Source organism: Sinohyriopsis cumingii, chromosome 7 (assembly GCF_028554795.1).
Source record: "Sinohyriopsis cumingii isolate HCF-2022 chromosome 7, ASM2855479v2, whole genome shotgun sequence".
Classification (NCBI taxonomy): domain Eukaryota; kingdom Metazoa; phylum Mollusca; class Bivalvia; order Unionida; family Unionidae; genus Sinohyriopsis; species Sinohyriopsis cumingii.
This window is the reverse complement of record NC_142967.1, coordinates 92254960-92277704: the sequence shown is the minus strand read 5'-3', so window position 1 is coordinate 92277704 and position 22745 is coordinate 92254960. Positions and strand designations below refer to the sequence as shown.

The following is a 22745-nucleotide window of genomic DNA, read 5'->3' as shown; positions in this document are numbered from 1 at the left end:
AAAAAAACAAATGTCCTGCTTATCGCCATACTAGAAAAGCATACACATTGTTTAATTGTAGCTAAGATATTCTTATAGCTTTGTTTCAGAAACCTAAACAACATTGCTTAAAGTATGCAAGAGAATATTTTGGAAAGGTAGATTTATAATTGATAACATAGTTAAAGGTGAAAGATGAAATGTAAATTTCTTTTGTATACATTTGAAATAGTATTACCTTAATCAACAAGTTGTCTGCTACTGTTTTCCACTTTTCAGCCAAAGGAGCCATTATATTCCATGATGCAGGGACTTAAATAAATGTGTAATATTATATTGTCCCTATTTTTAGTCTACATAAACATGACTATAAACAGTTTTTACATGTTTTTAATATATTTCAAAGCACAAGAATAATTATTAATAAATATAACAGTACCATTATATACACATTAAGTTCAATGTATAGCATATGAAAAGCAAGAATGAATAAGAATGTTTCTTTATAACTGATATTGCAAAGTACTGCTTAGTATTTATGAAGAATGTCACTTATACTACATCAAAATCTGCCTCATTTTTTCCCAGACCATTTCTTAAATGCCTTCCTGAAATAAAAATTCTCAACATTTTCCCATCGATAGAAATTCTCATTAAATTTTTCAGGGTAGATATATCCAAAAAAATTTGTAAGTTAGTTTTGATCAGATTTTGTCAACTGAACCCCCTCTTACAGTCTGCAGTAGAAATAGGGGCAACAAGTAACCTGGTAGGTGTCTAAGATGCAGCTGGATATAAATCTTTGTTTTTCAGAGCTAGATTAGCCATATTCTTTGTGCTTGATACATACTTGTTTTATAAAGTAAATTTTAAATTTTTCATTGATATAAACAACTCGAGCCCTTCACAGTTGACAACTGGCATCCTTGTAGCAATATCCTGTGTTACTCAGTTAAGTTAGACCACAAAAATATGTTATCTAAGTAAATAATCCCTAAAACACTAAACAGTTCCAGGTGCATCTCACACTCAAAGTTTTCAATAAACATAAATTATCAACACGTGCAAATGACACTGAATCTTTTTGCTGACCTATTCAAAAATAGAGTATATCCACTGGCCATCCCTTATTTCCTACTAATCACATTTAATTGCTTCTCAAAACCGACTAACAGCCTGCAGTTAGCTGCAAACATGTTCGAATAACGTCTTATTCATCATCTACTGACGTGATCCACTGACTGTTGCAGATAGTGAAAACAGGTATTATGTGGCCCAAGTCATTTATATCAGTGAAAATAAAAAAATTATTTTATAAAAATTTGTCATCAGCAACTTTCACCAGTAATTAAAAACTAGTACCACTTTCAAAATTCTTTCGCATTTGCCGACAAATGCGAAGCCTAGCGGAGGCCCTGCCAAGTCTTTCAACAAGAGTTTCTTTTGGAGTGGAAGTATTGGTTATGACCAGTGGCACATGCTCTGTGCACAATATTGTGGTGATGGTTCTCAGTGGAACAAGTCATGCTAGGCAGTCCATAGCAAGTGCCATATCAGCTTCATACAAGATAGCTGTATTACCAGAATTACATCTAGCAATCTGTAATGATAAGGGAGTATATATCATGTTCTGAATTCTCTAGAAACCTCTCATGGATGTCAGCAGGCAAGATGTAACATGTGCAGACATCAGTGACCAAGGTAGCACTTCAATCAAAGTTTAGCCTTTACCCAAGTACTGCTGCAGCAGTGCTATTTCTAGGGAAATTTAATACTATCATGTAGATAGGGCTCAGGATTTGATGCACAGTAATGTCATTTAAGGCTTTCCAGGCAGCCAAGTTCAGTATATAATTGTAGCAGCCAAGATGGATAGCGCATCCCGCTTCCTTGGCTATAACAGTCATGTTTGCTGCAATGTCTATTACCAAGGGTGGGTTATCATACAAACTCCATTCAGCGTTAGTGTTTAGTCAACACAGTAAGAATGTTGGCCCCAGTATGGCTCTCGGGAAGTTCCCACATCTGAAGAATGTGTGACTCAAGCCCCCAGTCATGTGTAATATGTGACGTTATGACTGTGCAAGACTGTTTCGCACAGCTCATCCACCCATCATTTGTCAAGGCAATGGGTACATTCTTGACTCTTAGACAACATTTTCTTTACACTCCTTGTACATGTCCAGAATAAACTTTTTCCAGATGATAAAGTGCACCTTGGGTCAAACACATTAATGAAATCTTAAAACTCATGACACATTTAGAGCATTTAGCTCTCAGATCTTTGACAATAAATCTTGTAAAATTGTATTTTGATTGCCATGTGTTAGTCTCTATCAGCACTATATTTTGTGGATTGCAAACAAAGATGGAATTGTTGCCTTTTTACTGGAACTCTTTTCATAGAGGACATATTTTTCTCTGCAGATGAGAGTTTACATTGACAGGACAGATGGCTAATTAGATTTCTACTATTTTTTTACATCACATTAAAACAGCTTGCAAATGGTGACACCATTAATAATGTCATCAGTTCCTTTTCTTTTTCAGTCCAAAATAATACCAAACATGACTCTTTGCTTTTGTATGCAGAACTATTTTGTATTCTGTTTCCATGACCATCTGTTTGAACTTACTAGCATAAAATGAACTCATTTTTTTTTTATCCTGAGTGCTCGTGTGGTCTAAAGCGCTCATTGTTACAGATCATTGCCATCTCACTCCTGTCTGTGTGGGTTTGAGTCTCAGGTCCAGCCAATGTGGGTATGTAAGAAAGCATGCCATTAGCTTCTCGTGGGTCAGTGGTTCCTTCTGGGCTTTTCCCAGGTTCTTCCTCCACCATTTATACTGGATATCATGTATAGCCTATCTTGTGCTGAAAAATGGCGTTAAAGCCTACAACAACAACATTAGGTTTTTATATATTTGTCATGAATCTTTGATCTCGCCACATGCCTTTACTGAAGAATTGCTGTCAAAGAAAGCAGCAACTGTAAAGTTAAACAAAGAACTTTAGAACTGCTTTCAAAGAAAGTTGCATCTTTAAATTTAAAACAAAGAACTTAATATCTCTTTTCATTTATTTTATTTTTAAAAAATTTTTTTTTTAAACATTTAGAAATTAGTCAACTGATTGAAAATAAGTTTCATGGAAAGTCATAAATACTGGTTGACTTGTACATGGTTATTACACAGTCATTTGAAATTTTTAGTGTAAATTTTTCTACAGTATTATTGTAACCATTGCTTCCTTTGTAAAATCATTTAAAAGTTTGTATTTTCTGTTTTATATTGTATAAATATTATCCATATATTGCAGTACATTAAAATGGTGTTAATATCATTGCAACTTTAATTGATATACACGACACCCATAATAATATACAGCATTGCAAAAGTTTAGAGTCTTTGAAGATATATATAAAAACGGGAAAATATAACATGGAGTGTGTAGACTTGATCAAGTTTAATATAAATATAAAAAAATGATTAGATGTTAATGAGGAATTTGCACTCAAAACTTTACATGGATTTTCATTGTGAATAAATCACTTTGCCATTAAGTTTTGTTTTGTTGTTCCCACCATTTAACTGAACAACTAGTTGACAGTTAATTCCATTCTTTTCCTACAGTAAACTGTATAGCCTGTCTTCAGCAAGGAACGTCTTTGTTTCCCCAATGAATTTGAAGATAAAGAGGGAAAATAAAATCTTCATTTACTTGAATTTTGGTCAGATTCTATCCAAATACATACAGTGAATATTCAAAATGGGAAAATTTGGTATTCATTTAAGCTCTGTCACAATAGTCTGGACTGTATAGTTTGATATTTCTTCCATCATTTGTTTATAATCTAACAGATTGTAAGTTTTGATAGTGTTGAAAAAAAGATTGTAACAGAACAGATTATTTGCTCAGATGAGTACCAGTACCTCAAAACCCGTTGTCATGAAATAAATGAATTCAAGTAAGGACCAACATTCCAGGTGCAGTTTGCCCCAGATTACTCCCAGTCACAATGTTTTAATGTCATTAAATTGTAGCATATCATTCATTTCATTTCACAAATAATTTCCTGTATGTCTTACAAAAAAATTCCTGTTAACAATAAGCTTATCTTACTTTTATAAAATGTTGATTTTTTTTTTTTTACATGTATTATTTGGGAAGGCTTTTACAATTAACAATCTTATCACTTCTCATTTGAATATCACAATTTTCCTCTCTGCCCCCACCCCTTTCTGTTTGACTAGGGGAGAAACATACATTTTTACCATGTCTTTGGTTTGTTGTCTGACTTTAGGTGAGAAAAAATTAAATGTTGAAGGTCAGAATTAAAGGGGAAAAGAACTGGGTGATGAAACCTGAGTATGTTATTTTTCCATTAAGACACACAAGTTACACAGCATCTTCTTCAGATACCTGCCATGTATACTCACAAAAGAAGTATGGTAAACAAACTACAATACTATCACACATGAGTGGACTGTATAAATGGATAAAATCTAACAACAGACTGTAATCATTAAAAACTAACATTTGAATAACAATATTGCAAGTGTTCCTTCATTGACAGGTAAAGAAATTTGAAGGTTATAATAAGATACAAATCTCAGTTTGGATGTATTTAGATAGATGCATATGGTAATATAAAATTGGTCAGCTGTGTTGGCTTCAGTTTACTTAGGTGTCTCTTATAACATTGATGACTGGGCCAGATACATTACAGTTTAAGTCACAAAAAAAGGTAAACATGTTTATTCCAAGTTGTTTTGGCAGTTTCTAATCAGAAAGCATGACTTTCTACTTCTACCCCATCCATACACCCCATCCCACCTCTCTCTCTCTCTCTTTGTTTAAATATAGTGCAGTACATAAACAGCACATGCAGTTAGGCCAAAAAAAATAGTGTTTCGTGTTGTACCAGTTTTGAAATTAGGGTATATAGGTAGTGTTTTTTTAAAACATTGTATGTATTATAATGATTAGTATATATAAGGTACTAAGAACTTTAAGTACTGGGATAAACCAGCTCAATTAGATGCACAAATCAATTTTGGTATTTAAACAAAAAAACAAATTTGATTTTTTTTTTTTACCCAGGGTTAACAAAATTATTGAGTCAGCAACGCAAAAAAAGGGATGGTCAACCAGTCAGAAACACACATTTGTTGTGTGCCTTACATTCATTTGCTGATTACTTTGTCAAGATGTACAGTAACTAATTATTGGTACTAGTGTAGGTAATACCACATACATGTACTTAGAATTATTGTAGCAAATTTATTGAATTTCACACATTAAATTCTTATGACAACTATCTGTTTAAAAATAGGCAACAAATACATAACAGTCCCATTCTACCTATAAGACAAAAAAGGTCACAGGTCATAACCTGCACACAACATCTGCTGCTTACAATTTGTGTTAGAAATGCAACTAAAATTGCTGTAGTCTAGTTGGGCCTATGGCAGTATAATGTAAACTACAGACCCTTCATGGAAGCTGTAGACTAGCTGTGCACCATTCTAGTCATTAGGTAAGAGAAAATAAAGATTTTTTTTTATTATTATTGATCATTAGCAGACAAGGAAAAATAAATATATATTGATCATATTTATCTTTTTTTGATGACTTTTAAATTTTCAGTCAGTTAATGGGTACAGTTAACCCAAGTATACAGAGGTCTTAGTATCAGTGATGTTAAAACCTGACCACTGAGCTGATGTTGCTCCTACCTTTAGTTACCTCTTAGAAGATGAGCAAATTGTGCTTTGGGTGTATTCTAAATCCCTGAGTAACATAGTTTGGTTTTGTGGGGTCAAGTACTATTTTTCAGCTCATGATAGACTGCGTATGAGAGCAAATATATTTGATGGAAGAAGAACTCAGGCAAAAACCAATGACCCATGGAAGCTGTTGGCAAGCTTTCTCATATACACATGTTATTTAGTGTCAGGACATTTGGAGCAAAATTTATTGCCCAAGAAAACACTGCACAGTCGACAACTGAAGCTAGGATTCTAGCCAGCATCTTTTTGGTCACAAGCAAGGCATCTTTACCACAGAGCTGCTGTTGCTCCTGCCTTATTAGTTGCCTCTTATAGCATGAACAAATTATGCTTTTTGTGTATTCTAAATCGCTAGTACATAGTTTGTTTTTGGGGGTTTAATACTGTTTTCAAGTTCATGATAGTCTATATATGGCAGCAAGTATATTTGATGGAGGAAGAACTTGGGAAGAGCCACTGACCCTTGGGAAGCTATTGGCAGTCTTTCTTTTATACCCATTTTGGTTAAGCTGAGACTTGAGCTTAGTGAGTGCAGAGGTGAGATATATGAGTGGTTTGTAAAGGACAACTGGGGTCCATTTTTTAAAGCTGGAATCATATTTTATGAATTAAAATTTTTTTCTATGAACTTCAAGTTTTTAAAGCCAGTTGAAAAGCCAGATTAATGTTTGCATGTTGTCATTCATTGGCATTGCTAGGGGTCAGAAGGGGGTGTGGACAACACCTAGTGACACCATCAGAGGGGATGACACCAAAATGACATTACTAAGGATTCTGTATGGTCTGTTATAGAAGAAGGTCCATGTTGGTGACACCATGAGTTACTGCACTTTGTGACACAAACCCTAATGATGCCACTAACGTCATTGTGCAACTCTTAGCTCATGCAGATAATAGCATTGGACATCAAGACCTTAAGACATAAATTTAATTGGGTGGTTTTACCTGTGCAATCTTTAATCTTCTTAGGATCCATCTTCCTGTGGGAGAGAGAAGGTGGACTGTAGTGGAACTTGAGAGGGGTATGGACACTGCCCAGCTACAGATATCAAAAGTCATTTGTCCATATCTAAGTTTTTACTGTATTTTATTTCAAAATAATATAGTTTGTTGCACAAACCTGAGCTCATTATATTGTTTAAAAATGAAAATCCACATTTCTTAATAAAAACTTAGAGTGGATGGTCTTGTGAAGATGGGGTTTTCACTGAAAAGATGTCTAATGATGTATGGTTTGTCTTAAATGATGATTGTGCCAATCTGATGTCCAATATGCCCTTCTAAACATAAAGTCAAATTGACATGGGGTTTCATCATGAGACTTCTTATAATGTTGGCCCTAAATAAAAATTGTGCTGCCTGGACTTCCAATATGACCAGCACAGTGGCAGCCTTAATGGTATGGTTATATCAACATGGAATTTTCACTAAAAAACGTATTGTGATGTCTAGTTGGTTCTAAATGAAAATGGGTTCTGATTGGACATTTAGTGTACACAGCACAACAGCCATTTTAAAAATGTTGTGATGGGTACTCTTCTGAATGCAAAGTCATATTAGCATTGGATTTTCACCTGAAGATTCCTTACAGTGTTTAATTCGTCTTAAATGAAATCTTCATCCTTGATGAAAAGTCATATTGACATAGGGTTTTCACCAAAAGACTTCTTATGATTGCTGGTTGATACTGAATGAAAATAGTACTAACCTGATAACCAGTATGGCCACCATAGCAGCCATCTTAAAAATCTTGCTGTTGCTCTCCTAAATAAAGTGTCATATAAAAAAACGGAGACTTCTTATGATGTCTATTCATTCCTAAATGAAATCTGATATGCAATATATCTGCCATTGTTGCAGTCTTGAAATTCTTTTAACACTGCTACTATATGTATAGTCATATTGACGTGGGGTAGTCACTAAAATTATGTGATATTGACATGGGGTTATCCAAAAGATGATGTCATTTTGACATGGGGTTGTCACTAAAATTACGTCAAAGTTGGTCATAAATGAAAATAGTGCCCCTCAGACGTCTAGTGTGGCCAACTGCCACCAGGGTGGCCATTTATTAAAAAAAATTTATTTGCTACTTGTTCTGAATGAATGGTGCTGTTATCATGTGGTATCCATTTCACGACTTCTTATGATGGATCTTAAATGAAAATGTTGCTGCTCTTACATCCATTAAGACTTTAAATTAAATTATGTCTAGTTGGTCCTAACCGAAAATGGTTTCAGTCAGTTTTCTAATTTCATGGACATGGTGGATATCTTTTAAATATTTTTATTGCTACATTTACTTGCATAGTATTGATAATCGTCATGACATGGATTTTTCACTAAAAGTCTTCTATGATGTTTACATTATTTCTTTTGCAAACAACATATTTGAAAACTTTTTGCCACAAATGTGTGTGAGATTTGGATTTTTGACAGTTTTGCAGTCATATCATGACATTCTCTTCAGTCTGGCAGTTGATAGTGATGTCTTGCACTGGGGCATCATGCAACAGACATGTAGCTTGATGTCCCACCCAATCACATTTTCAAGACACCAGGCTGACCAGTCCTAACACTAACCTCTTAATGCCAAACACCAAGCGAGGCAGCTGTTAGTACCATTTTATAAGACTTTGGTAAAACTCGGCTGGGGTTCGAACCCACAATTTCCTGTATGCCATAAATGTGCTGAAATCTCTAGATTTATGGAGACTTGACTTGAAAATATTCCTATTTACACTGGTAGTGTATATTCCCAACAAAATTTCTTAATGTCCTTTCACCTATATCATTTGATGCCAGATTTTGATCCATTTTGGTTTTCACTATGGGCTTTACCTCGTATATGCTGCTTTCATCTGTGCCAATCTTCCCCTCAGGTGACAGTGTTTCCATTTACCCATAATAGTGCTTCAGAGACCCCCAAGTTTTTAATTTGACCCCCCAGTTTTGATACCAATATTTTTTTTTTTACTCAGTCTGACCTCTAGTTTTGACACCAAAGAGATTCTTGACTGGTCTTGCACCCCTATGGGAGACACTGGCTGTTGACATAAATGCACAGATGAGGTGGAGAAAACCATAGAAATAGATTACAGAATGTTTGATTTCTCTCTTAACTTTAAATAACAACTTTCCACTTGATTATCATATAATGCAATCTGACTCTTTACAAAATCTTCTGAAAAGACAGTTGATAATTATGATTTAGGATACTGTAATCAAGATAATTTAGAGGAGTAACATTGTTCATATATTGATAGTGAAAATATTAAATCCAATAGTCTATGCCATTCATCTGAAGGCAATAAAAACTCAGATTGAGTTGTCACGTAAATCCGTGGCTTTAGCAACAAGGTCCTAAAAATCTGCCGTTTGAAAATCCAGCATCTTTCTCCAAAATCACATGTAGTTAAAATTGAATTACTTCTTTCAGGAAATAATTTATTGATTGATACTTTTGCATTCTGTGGGATCTTCTGACATAAGTAAAAAATTCCAAAAGTACAGTTTTTAAAGAAAGCATAGATTATTCCAAAGTGTGGTGCACTTGCCTTTTACATTAGGGACAGCATTCCTTTCAACGATAATATAATCTTGAGGAAAATGATATGGAAATAATGTGGCTAGAAAAGAGACATAATGTCTGAAAAATTTGTATTAGCGCATGTATTCGTGTATAAGCGGAATGATTTAGAAAAAAATAAAGGCCTGGAAAGGGGGGGGGGGTCAGCTTATCCATGGGCCAGTGTATCAACTTGATGGTTTTTAAGTCTTTTTGTTGACTATTGTAATAGCTGTAAATCTTGGGACACGAAAACTGCCCAACAATTATTAAACTGTTCTAAAGTACTATTACTGATTTTTTAAATTATTTTGTATGTCCAACATGAAATTAAATAAAGGTAAATACAGACTTTATAATTTGCAGTCCGGTTGAGTTTACCCAGGAGACGAGGCTGAATTATAATTTTTAGCACTGTACAGTGCAAAGCGTGCATAGAGTCACTTAAAGCCTTATTTATTTCCAAACATATTAGATGAAGAATTTGCTTTATTCATTGTTTCAACCAAATTGCATTCTTCCAGATAACAATTCATCTAGTTCTTAATAGCTGTTTTATTTACGTTGAATCATGAGTTACTCATTTTCAGTGATATAAGCTATACTTCAAACTGAGGAGATGTTTATGAAAAGGTACACACTTTTAATTGTACAAGACATATACACAGCATAACTTACATTTTCGCAAAGAGTGGTAATAATAAAGGTTAAAATTCTCATTATAATCAACTAAGATCATCATCATCAATCTACTCAAGCACTTGACCAAGGTAGAATAATAGGATCTGTATTTGTAGATTTCAGGAAAGCTGTTGACACGGTGGATCATGAAATCCTTTTGAAGAAACTGAAAATCGACCAGTGTGATGAAAGAACAATTAGATGGTTTACTTCTTACTTAAGTGAGAGAACACAACATGTTTACATAAATAATGTTCTGTCTGAACCTGGAACAATTAGATATGGAGTACCACAAGGCTCAATTCTAGGTCCATTACTATTTATTTTATTTATTAATGACCTACCACTTTTACTTAAGGGGTCAATATCATCTAAAGATCTCTATGCAGATGACACAACATTGTCAGACATCCAAAACACAAAGCATAAACTCGAAATTTCTTTACAGAATGCCCTAAACAAACTGGAAAACTGGTGCACATGAAATGGCATGGTGGTAAATACTGGTAAAACTAAAATATTACTTATCTCAACACGGCAGAGAAGGACAAATCTTGATACTGATGAACAATGTCTGACATTGGAAGGATAAAAATTTGCAAATGGTCTGTCATGATAGACTACTTGGTGTTCTGGTAGATAATAACCTATCATGGACTGAACATATAAAACATATCAGTAAAAAAGTCAATTCAAGTTTATGGCTTCTCAGTAGGATAAGACATTTTCTCCCTGAAAGGCACAGAAAACTATTTTATAACAGTTACATACAACCCTGTTTAGACTACTTTAATACAGTATGGGGTAACTCAAATGATAAAAACATAGCAAAGCTGGCACATGTTCAAAAAGTGCATTTGGGCTAAAATCAATCCAGAAAGAAAGCAAGGAAAATTTAGCTGGTAGGTTAAAAATATTACCTATTAAAGACCGAATCTGTTTGAGAAAAGCCAAATTAATGTACTGGATATCCCATAATAGTACTCCTGAATATTTACAATCACTATTCCAGTATAGGCTACCTGAATATTTACAATCACTATTCCAGTATAGGCTACCTGGTAATACTCCCCACCTGCGATCCATGTCTACCAAACAGTATAAAATTCCCAAACCAAATAAGGAGTTATTTAAAAAAAGTTTCCAATACTCTGGACCTAAAATGGGGAGTTTTTTTGTGGCAATTTTAAAGCCTTGTTTTCACTAAATATTGACTGATCTTCTGGGTTCAGTATGCATGAAATTAACAAAGGATGCACCGTTTCTCCCTCTGATGTCCCTTATTTTCCCCTAGGACACACCCCATTTTCATATTATGGTCAGATGTGGCCAAATTGCACAATAGCTAAAGGTTAGTCTTGAATAAACAACCAAGAAAGCCTAAGTTCGTCTTTATCGATGCAACTACTTTGTGAAAACAACCATTCCTCCGTGAGAATTCAGTGAAACCATGTTCTACACCACTGTGTTATGCAAGCACCAGCAAATGATTGGCAAATAAACCATTCCCAAAGTTGTTGAACTAAAGGTACCTAAATAGGCAGCCTCATGGTACTGTACATGTGGCAACTATTTTCCCCTCATATATCTGATCTTATTTCCGTATTGTTAATTTGCAAGGCTTTTAGTATTGTTTACTATAAAACTTGTATTCTGAATTAGTTTTTTGAGCCCACATATGCTGCGTGTTATGTACTTTTAGTCGTTCTTTTAATTTAATGATGGTAATTAAAATTAGTATATAGGGTTTAAAACTGCCAGGTGTTCACTCGTTAAGTTTCTTTGGTGGGAATGGCACTATAGCATACGTAGTTACAGCATTCATAGAGATCATTCTTGGGATTGAAATTAATTGTCAACAATTTTATTGTTGTGGTTTATTTTTGTTCTGGTTTTTTAAATATGTAGGACTTTTCATTTTTAGGAGAAATGAAAATAGAAGACATAATGTAATAATCAGGAGTTCTCTGCAAGTATCGGGAGGTAGGCATAAAACGACCCCAAAAATTGGGTGTTTTTTTTATTTTTTTCCCCCATCATGATAGTTGACAGATATGGTGCAAGATTGCTTGCATCAAAGCAAACTATAACTTAGCTTTGATGGCATTAGCATAATTTTCGAAGAATTATTTTTTGAAACTTTATAATTGTATTTTGGAGATATTATTAAAGTTTTATACAGTGGTGCCCATGATTCAACTACAAAAGATGTACTTCATTCAGCAGAATGTACTTCATTCATCGTGTCTTCAAACCTACAATGTACATGTGGTGGTGCCATTATGTAAATACATTCAGTATCCTAATTGTGAGCATTTAATCAAACCATATTGTTGTTCATCGTGTGGTCATACTGAGATCACATTTTAATTAGTTAGGTATTTACAGTTTCAAGGCAAAATAAAATGTAATTACTGGTGCACTGATATAAAATGTCCAGTGCAATGATGCATAAACAAACAACAATTGAGTCAAAAGGGATAGGTAGTGCTACAGCAACTGTGAATGCTCAATTCTTGTCATTGTTTCTATCAAGGTCGTGGGTTCAAACCCCAGCCGAGTCATACCAAAGACTTATAAAAATGGTACTATCGGCTGCCTCACTTGGAGCTCAGCATTAAGAGGTTAGTGCAAGGACTGGTCGGCCTGGTGTCAGGATAATGTGACTGGGTGGGACATTATGATACATGTCTGCGACATATAGCATCATATAGAAATCACTGTAAATTAACTGTCACACTGAAGACATCATATTGATATGACCAAAAAATTGTTTAAAGCTATGTTCAAAATCCAAAACCCACAGTTCTTTAAAGAAGTGAAAAATATCCCTTGGTCAATAACTGAATTTTTTAATGACCGAACATTCATGCTTCTGTTAATTGTCAGAGAGTTAAACAGCAAAATCAACCCAAGTAAGTTACAAGGATTATATTGAATGATGTCAAGATAAGGAATAATTTCATTAATTAAAAGATTCAAGCAGTCACATTTTAAAGAAAAAGTCAGTGGTTCAAACAGCAAGGAAAACTTACTGTTCCACTGTAATAACAGATAGTATCGCAGAAAAGAACTTTAAGAAAACCTTTATTGGCTTTAAAACTGTAAATGAGCTTTCATTTAAATGTATTAATAATTAAAATTGTAACAATTCAGCAAGAACTTCTTGAGATTGCAAATGATGATTACGTTCTGAACATAAAAGAAAAACTTGAGGACCATAAAGCTCAAAAAAGATTCTCAAGTGATGAATTAATCGAGCATATTTCCTCAAAATTTAGCAATGAAAAGTCCTTAAAAATACCAAGTCTAGAATTCGTTTAAATCAATCAGTTACATAAATTTGATGTCATAACATCTATAGTTCTAGGAATACTTTTGCTAAATTCCTAAAATTATCAAGTTATCATACTTATATCTTTAGATTAAATATTTCTTCAGAAATTTTGACAATTGTCTAAAGCTGGTAAAATTAATGAAAGTACACTAGGCTGACCAATCTTAAATTACCAACCTCTTGATGGTGAGTGCCAAGGGAGGCAGCTGCTAGTACCATTTTTAGAAGTTTTTCTGTTAGGGTTCAAACCCATGACCTTGCATTTGAGGCAGACACTCTAACCACTTAGCCGATCAGAGTGGTCTGTATCAGAAACTCAAAACTGAAATCAATAGACAGTTTGGAACTTGAGAAGCCATGTGACTTGCATGTTTGTCATTTACTACATTCACATCAGTCAGCTTCAGTGATGAACATTCATGCCACACAACACTAACTATAGAATGGTGGATTATTGGTTAACAGCAATAGTTCAAGGTTGCCTGGTAGGTGCCCTGTTTCTTGACCTTACAGAACTTTTGACCTTGCTACTCACAAAATCCTGCCAGAAAAATTTTGCATATATAAAGTTAACTATGAAAGTGTAAATTGGTTTCAGACCAGTATCTCAAACGAGTCGAAGGCAGACAGCAGAAAGTTTCTGTTTTAAGTGAACTTTCAGATAAGAAACTCATAAAATTAAGTATTCCACAAGGATCAATTCTTGGACCAGTACTCTTGTTGTAGGATATCTATGATTTACGATAGCACATTGAGATTTCTACCACTAACATATTCACAAGTGACACAACATTTATGTAACATCTTTTGAACTGGCAATGATCCTAGTACAAAACTGAATCAGGATTTGGTTAAAGTAATCAACTGAAGTGAGCACAATATCATGAAGAGAAATACATCCAATTCAAAAGCCATGATCATAGGTAGTTGAGCCAAAAAGTACTCTGCTTTAAAATTTGTAAAAGTTACATCATGAATATAATTATAGAAGGTCTTGTGGAAGATTGGTCAATCGACCAAATAAGCTTATTTTTTAAAAAGTTATTATTATTATTATTACTATTATTATTATTATTATTATTATTATTCAATTTGGTGATTTTAAAAGTAATTATAGTTGTAAATCATGAACTTGGACTATTTGTTTGGTTCAGAAGTATTACATTGGATGGTTGCACTTGGGGTAAAGATGAATGTAATAAATTTGGGGGCTAAGAGGTCAAAGGTCAATGTCACTGACTAATAACTTTAGTTCTCCATTGTCTATGGTTACCAGATTTTGTGCATGGTTTGTTCTTGGGATAAGAAAGAACCCTATTGAGTTCAGGTTAAAAAGATAAAAAAATCATTGTTGTGTTCCAATCTGATGTATTTCGAACATTGGCTGTCATATATGGCCATACTTAGTGATGCTAGAAAAAGGAGGAAAGTTTGCATGGAGGACAATGAAAAACCACAGTGGTTATCATTTTGCTTTTACATGACCTCTTGGTATGTATTGCTTTACTCCTTTACAGGTATACATATTTGGTGAACCTTGCACCTGATTGCAGGTCAGCAGGTGATAAACAGAGCAAGCAGAATGAGTACCACATAATAACCATACTAATAATATATGGTTACCGTTACCTCCTTTAGGGTGTATATTACCAATGCCACAATTCTAATGATTTTGTCGTAAAACACCATCTGGAGGAGACCCCGCTTTGATAACTCACTGAATGTAGATTGCAATTGTTCTTATTCTTACTCTGCAGTGGCTTTAGTGCCGAATGAGAAGATTTTTCCAGATCTATTGGTCTCTCTCTCAACTGTAAATCTTGAAACTTAAAAAAAACTGGGCAAGAATTAGGACCCAGTCTAATACAGGGACCAAAAAATATATATATCCCCATAACAATTTGACTTGGTTTGGGAAACACCATCCCAACAATACAATCAAACATAATGACAATAAATATAGTGTACAGGAAGAGAAAAGAAAAAAAATATAAACACATTCAAGCACATGGTATACAATCTCTTTTTTGATGCACAATTTAGGTAGACAAATACAAATATGAAGCACCTAGGTGATATAGACTTTGCAATATTATAGTCTTTTGTTCTTGTTTACCATCCAATCGGACCCAAATAAATATTAATTTTTTAAAATAGCTTTTAGCTTATATTGCAAACACTATAATATGATGCCATTAAACATGCATTTTAATTAATACATTTTTCTTAGTTACTGGTGGAATAATGGTTCCCACTGTTCCCAGATGAACATAAATGCTCTTTTCTTTTCAGTTTTGATTGCATACTTTTTCCCAAATTACATGTATATTGGTCTTTAAGAAAGTCTCTCAACCCATTTAATCTAGGCATATCCCCTTTCATGTTACATATATAGATGTAGTAATTGGCTTGAAGAAAACAAACAGTTGTTCATATATTCCAGCTCTACTTGTGTCTCCTAATATAAAAAGGTTTTTGCACTTGGCACAGTATCTACATTCACTTTACACTGAATCCACTGAAGCACATCATTCCACAGCCTCATTATAACATTACATTCCCATAACAAATGCAGTATTGTTCTGGGAAATTTTTACAGAAAAGTACATTTATCAGTATCAGACACAAATGCAGTATTGTTCTGGGAAATTTTTACAGAAAAGTACATTTATCAGTATCAGGCACAAAAATGAATTCATTGGTAGAATTCTGTGAGTAACACAAAATTGAAACCATTGTAATTTTGAGTTTTTATCATTTTAAAACCTTTTGTATATATGTTGGGCCATATATCCATATTGCAAAATTTCATTCCATTTATTTTAACTACTTATTTGAACATCCTTTTTCAAAATTGATGCTGTAATAGTTCTTACATACTTCATTGTTATAAAATACAATTTCTAAACGGAAAAGATAAATGGTCTGACTTTGTTTTATGAAACTAACTTTTTACATAAGGACTTTACACATTGAATTATGCCCTTAAAGACAAGGAAATATTTGTCAAGACCATATTTGGCTTTAAAGTTATCAAAATCAGTAATAGTTCTCTGATCTGTAACCATATCACTGATACAGATTACATAATGTTCAGACCATTTCCTATAGAAAATTGGTGCCTTGTTCACCCTTACAGAGGAGCACCAATTTTGTTCAGGTAGCAGAAGTTTTATCTGAATCAAAGGTAACTTAGTTAAATTAGACCAATGGTTGTATTTATTTTAATGTAAGAACTGGTGTTTCTGAAGAAGGTGTTATTTCACAATAGATTTATATAAGCTTGGTTGCATCTGTAAAAATGGTGGTTACGTGGCTGCCGTGTTTGCTGACAAACATACCACAGTACTGTTTTTGTATTATAAGACCTGCATGTAACTTGGGATTTAGTAATGGCTTTTGTACTTGTTCTTATTGCAGCAAATTTGTCAACATGCAGCAAGTATTAATCTGCTTTGAATATATCTTCTGGTCTATCGGTTTTGGTAATAACTAAGACACAAAAATATATTATCTCTATGTTGTCTGGTGTTATATGCAGAACTGTTTGACATAAATACATATTTTCTCTCAACCCATTTATCTAGTTTGCTTCTATATACATTTTTTTACAAACTTATTGATTTTCCAACATCACATGTAATGTTTTATTTTAATTTATTTGAATATTTATTGATCATTTGCCATCTTAGTTGGGATTTGGTGTCCAAGTTAAATGTGTACCAAATGTAGTTTTAAAAAAATATTGTTAATTAAATTATAATATTGTTTTTTTCACATGCGTATACCTGACCACTGAATACTGGAAAATAGCACAGGTCAGATTAAATAATAACATTTTTTTCAGAATTTTTAAGTAGGAAAAAGTTAATCTTGTGTATGTTCCACAGATAACAGTGTCCAATTATATATGTTTGTTATATGTCAGGTTACTACTTTATATCAAGTTTCACAGAAATGTTCAATTATAAATGCTGTGAAATGAGATATTCTGTATTATTATGCTTGTTTGTGACTATTTCCACTTGTAATTTGCGCATAAAGAGGACATCACTTTATGTGTGCAGTGTTTTAAATGTGTTGTTTTTCTTGTCATGTTTAAGTCAAAATATGAATCTCTGAGGTCAGTTTTATTAATATTCATTAAATATAAGATCAAAGGTATGCAACCAGTGACTAAAAACTGTTTACATATATTCAATTTTTGGCATATATGTAACACTTTTGGGACCCATGATCTCGGCCAAGCACTTTTGTAATGTTTACATTTATTTGGAAGGGTTTATTTATCTTTTATTGTGGACTTTGTAGTACACCATGTTTACATTTGTTTGTAAGGGTTTATGGTACTAAAGTTTTTGCAGTGCTTAATTCTTAGAACTTTAATTTTAATTGGCACCTATATTATAAGTCATTATTATATTCAGGTGCCATTAAATGCTAATACACACAGACATATTTACACTTTACGGTTATTGTTATTAGACATCAGGAGTTGTGTCCCTTAGCTTGACCATGATCTGTCACGTATAATGCAAAGCCAGTGACAGGGCAGGACCTTGTATATCAGTGCATCAACTTGTAACTTTGCATTGCATCTTCTTTCAAATGTCTTTGTTGTATATCAAAGTTCATTTGTTTAATGGTACTGTGTGAGTACTCACTGTATGTCAGTTTATTACCCAATTCTTTAATGGTACTGTGTGTGAGTACTCACTGTATGTCAGTTTATTACCCAATTGTTTATGAGCATGAAATCTCTTCAGCACTTAATATCTCATCTACACTGAATGGTGTACAAAACTTGTTTACGTTGGCATCATGTAGCCATTATTGTGCAGATGTGCCATTCAACACTAATACGTATCTAGATATTATACCTGAAAACTGAGTAAAAGTAGTGAAGGATAGATAGTTTTTACATTTATGCAAAAAACATTTTCACTGTATTATGAAGATTCAAGTATTGTACCATATATGGCAGTAAGTTGAGGACCTAACACAATCCATTAAACAGTATATAAATGTCATTGGTAGAAACCGTCATTCATTTCTGGATTAAGTTAGTAGCTGTTCAGAATTTTGGGGTCCTGTTTCCTTAAATTTAAAAATGAAATTTAGCTGTTCTGAATTTTGGGGTCCTGTTTCCTTAAATTTAAAAATGAAATTGAGACAATGGTCAAATTCTTTGTTCTAATATGTAGATGTGACTTTGTAATTGTGGCTTGCTGTACATGTGCTGTGCATAAATTTAGCTGTGTCACATGGTTCTTATTGTTATTACGTCAGGTGAAACTTATTTTCTCTTTCACTTTCTCTTGCAGGGTGACTTGAAACGATGCAATTTTAAGATCTTGACAGTACATGACCTTGGATGTAATCGTAAGTTCTTACATTTAATGCTTTTGTACAGCTGAAAGTCATTCAGATATGGCAGATTACCATATGTTGTTATGACTACAAGTTTTGATCAGCTGTTATTATGACCAATGGTTCATCAGGTACCAGAGTATCTCTGCTTATAGACCCAGCCAGCAGACAAGCAACTCTTTGGCCTTAGCTTGTTTCAGTTCAGTTTGCTGTTTCACTGTAAAGCCGAGAAGATATGTTACATTTGGATACTTTTATTAGAAATTTTGATGAATTAAAGCACTCTGGTTTTTTTTCTTCTACTCTTCAGATGATGTTAATTCTGTGATTATTGTCTCGCCCTAATAAGCAGGTTAAGACTAGTTATTAGTTATATTGTGGAAGTGGTATTGTCAACCATACATTTTTGTTATAGCTTTTGCCAGTCAGGTACAGAGCTTGTGATGCACCACTGTACAGTAGTTAGGTTGAACACGGGATCCTAGAGATGACTTGTCATAATGTTCATGCGGTTAAAAGAGTATTGTATATATCACATGGCTTGAACTTGTCTAAGATTTTTGGCAAAACTTCTTTATGCCATTCCTTAACAGCCACATCTGAAACAGATGCACTCTCTCCACACACGGTTTTAAAACATATATTATTGCGCTGTTTGAAACGATCTAACCAGCCATGTGATGCTTTCCATGTTTCGTGTCCCAAGTCTTTTGCAAATTTCTCAGCCTGTTGCTGGATACGAGGGCCATCTACTGGGATATTTTCGGCACGGACGTTTTTAAACCATTTTAGTGTTGCCTCGTCGACATCATCGAACTTTGCGGAACGCATTTTCTTTCTATCGGGACCAAATTGTCCAAGTTCATAAGTAGTTTTGATTTTATCAGCATTTTTCTTCCAGCCTGAAATAGTGTTTGATGGAATGTTGTACTTGTTTGCCAAATCAGCACACTTTTCGCCTTTTTCAAGTTGTAGCAAAATTTCATACTTCAGTTCAATGTTTTGGTTTGAAAGCTTTCTCTTTTAGAACATTTTTTTCTCTCTCATGAAACAGCATATACTGTACATGTACTTGTCAACAGAAAATAAACAGAACAGATATATTTCTAGGCAGAATATCACCCTATATATATGCTCGTATATATGCACGCGAATGGATAATCTCAGGCACTTGGCTTCTATACAGTGGCAGTCGAGGCCCCATAATTTAGTTCTCATGCTTGAGGTCTTCTTAATTTTGTTTTGTTTTCTTATTTGTAATATATCTTATTTAGGTCTGGCAGAAAAATTGGCTTCCATTGTTTTAATTTATTTTCAAAATTCCTGTGAATACCAGTAAAGGGGAACCCAAGTCGGCAAAAAGAAAAACAGAAAAGAAAATAAGAATCGGCACACTTGAAAGAATCAAAAGTCAGTTTCCAGTTTCCGGTTTGCTTTGCAATAAAATAACCTTTGTATTTGATATCCTGCCGGTAAGTTCAAAGAATTAGTTTACTGCTCGCTACCGGATGTGTTTATTCACCACCCGCACATCTATTTATTTGCCATCTGGAATCATAATTGATACAAACTCGCATTGATGCCTGCGGGGTAAGTAGTCTACTCAACATTAACTTGCTTTAATAAATACTCTTTGTAACCTATGCTAGCGAAAGGAGTGTCATTTGCACTCACAGTCAATGTACATGTACATGTATTTTCAAAAACATTTATTGATCTTTATCTGCGAGATACTGTCATATATTAACTTGGATATAATACAATCTTCGTTATTTTGCACCTAACACCGCGTTATGCATGAATGGCGGGTGCCTGAAAGCAATCGGTGGATGTTTCTCTCTCACTCTCTCGTTTGTGATTTTCTTTGATCCATTTTTCAATCTGATAACATATTCAAACCTCTGAGTACAACCAAACATGATTTGTTTTTCAATATTCACATCAATTATAAAAATGCGTCGTGTGTTATCTGACATAAGTGATGCACACTACAGTAATGGATGCATACGCTACATGTGATATAAAGAGTTCATAGATATATTTTGTCTTTAATAAATTACTTATGATGATAAAAAAGGAATAAATGATAACAACACCAGGTTAGTTCATTTCATTTTATTATCAATTAAGCGTTTTGTTTATTTTATTGTAACATGCAGTGGGAGGGGATTCCAGTAAACACCAGCAAGAGACAGGAGTAATGCTCAAGGACATTTTTAAAATTACCGGTTTTTATGAACCCGGATATCTCGGGACCCGGTTATGTCGACGATTTTTTTACACCCCCGACGTAATCGAGATGACCGGGTTTGACTGTATTATTAATCTTGCTTTGCATCAAAGGAAGGTTGAAATGAGTCAGACCTAAATCATCATGAATAATGGGAATCGTGCTTTCCTACCAGATTTGTACTCGGACTTCATCTTGTCCACTATTCACTGTCACACATATAAAACACATATCCCAGCACTTCCCCATTTTAACCACACTGAAGTTTGAACTGCTTTCTAGGCCCATGCAGCCATTGCAGGAACATGCACTTATTTCTGTCAGTAAGAAAGAAAAACTATTGACAAAACTTACTCATCTTCTACAAATTAACAAACACAATGTCGCTAACTCAAATGGTTTGAAATAAGCCTCCAAATTCAGGGGAAGACTTTACCCTCATGGGCCTACCAAGCAGCTCAAACTTCAGTGTTTTTCAAATGGGGAAGTGCTGTGATATGTGTTTAACAAAAAATTAACAAACACAATGTGGCCAACTCACTTGGTTTGAAATATGCCTCAAATACCAAGCCCGCCAGTTCGATGCTCATTATTTTATCCTGTCAGCATGCTAAGCCACTAATAACATATCATTGCAAAGAAGTCATTCGATGTTTGTTCCCCCATGTGTGAATTAAGTAATTTACTGATCATTTAATAACCACATTACGCAAAGTTTCTATGTTGTTTCACATGTCGTATAATTGCATTGTATTTGAAGGCAGTGTGTCATGCATAGATATATGTCACATCTAACATCTGACAATATTACGACAGGATGACAAAACAATTAGCACAGAATTGGCATGGGGACAGATTCCAAACTGTACCAGTTATAGTCACCTTGTTAATTTGCAGAAGGGTTACTGGATGTTGTCAACAATTTCTTTTTGCACTGGCAGAAGCAAGTTTCTTTGGCAGTGACAATTGTTTTGCATCTGCAGAAAGTCCAGTGTTAGTCATCTCCCCTCATACGCTCTGACTTGTTCAAAATAGTATTTCCATTGCACAAGGAAATTGCACCTTTAAACCCCAAAACTAATGAACTATTGAAAGCAGCAAAGACTGCATCTAGTTGAGACTATATTCCACTGTCCATAAGATTTGAAAGACAGAAACTTGGTGTATTTTTGTATTTAATGTCTGTGTGGTTGTGATCATGTGTGTGCACATGTGTTAGGTGATATTTTAAAACACTTAATCTTCCAACTAGTTCTTGTTAGAAAGTACTTCAAAGAAAACATGTTATTATTTTTAGTAAGCCTCTGGTTTCACATGTATAAAATAGCATATTCACCCAGGCGCTTGCTTGAGAAGCACTTTTTAAAGATAAATGAAATCATGTGACACAGTCATATACATGTAACCAGCGGTATTATGCTCCACGAGTCGTCTTTTCACTGGCACTAGATGAGAGGATGTAAGAATATCATTTTAACCATGTGGTCGGTATTTATTGCAAGTTTTGCAGCTAATAAAATTTTTCTGTAATAAATACAGCTGACCTTGAATGCTGATCTGGTCAAATGACCCAAACTTATAATTTAACACAGGTTTATGGCTGCCGACTTTGACCATGTCCTGTCACTCACCCCATCTGATTCAAAGATGTCATATTCTTCAGAGTTAGATACTGTATTAACAAAATTACAACACATGTGGAAGTATCCTTGATGAGGAAAGGAAAGACAACTCCTAAAATTGTGAAAGGAAAACACCAGTGCCAAAAAGACAAATCATGTTTCTAA

At 34.1% G+C, this 22745-nt stretch overlaps 1 protein-coding gene across 3 annotated transcripts in view; it reads left to right on the top strand.

Annotated features, from left to right (window-relative positions):
• The window catches only part of LOC149795713 (uncharacterized protein ZK1073.1-like), a 166272-nt gene that overhangs the window by 5526 nt on the left and 138001 nt on the right, over window positions 1-22745 (top strand). For all 3 annotated transcript variants that reach the window (XM_089965600.1, XM_089965598.1, XM_089965599.1), the window contains exon 3: window positions 18683-18740. In XM_089965600.1, coding sequence (XP_089821726.1) covers window positions 18683-18740 — 58 coding nt within the window. The remainder of the gene's footprint in view (window positions 1-18682; window positions 18741-22745) is intronic.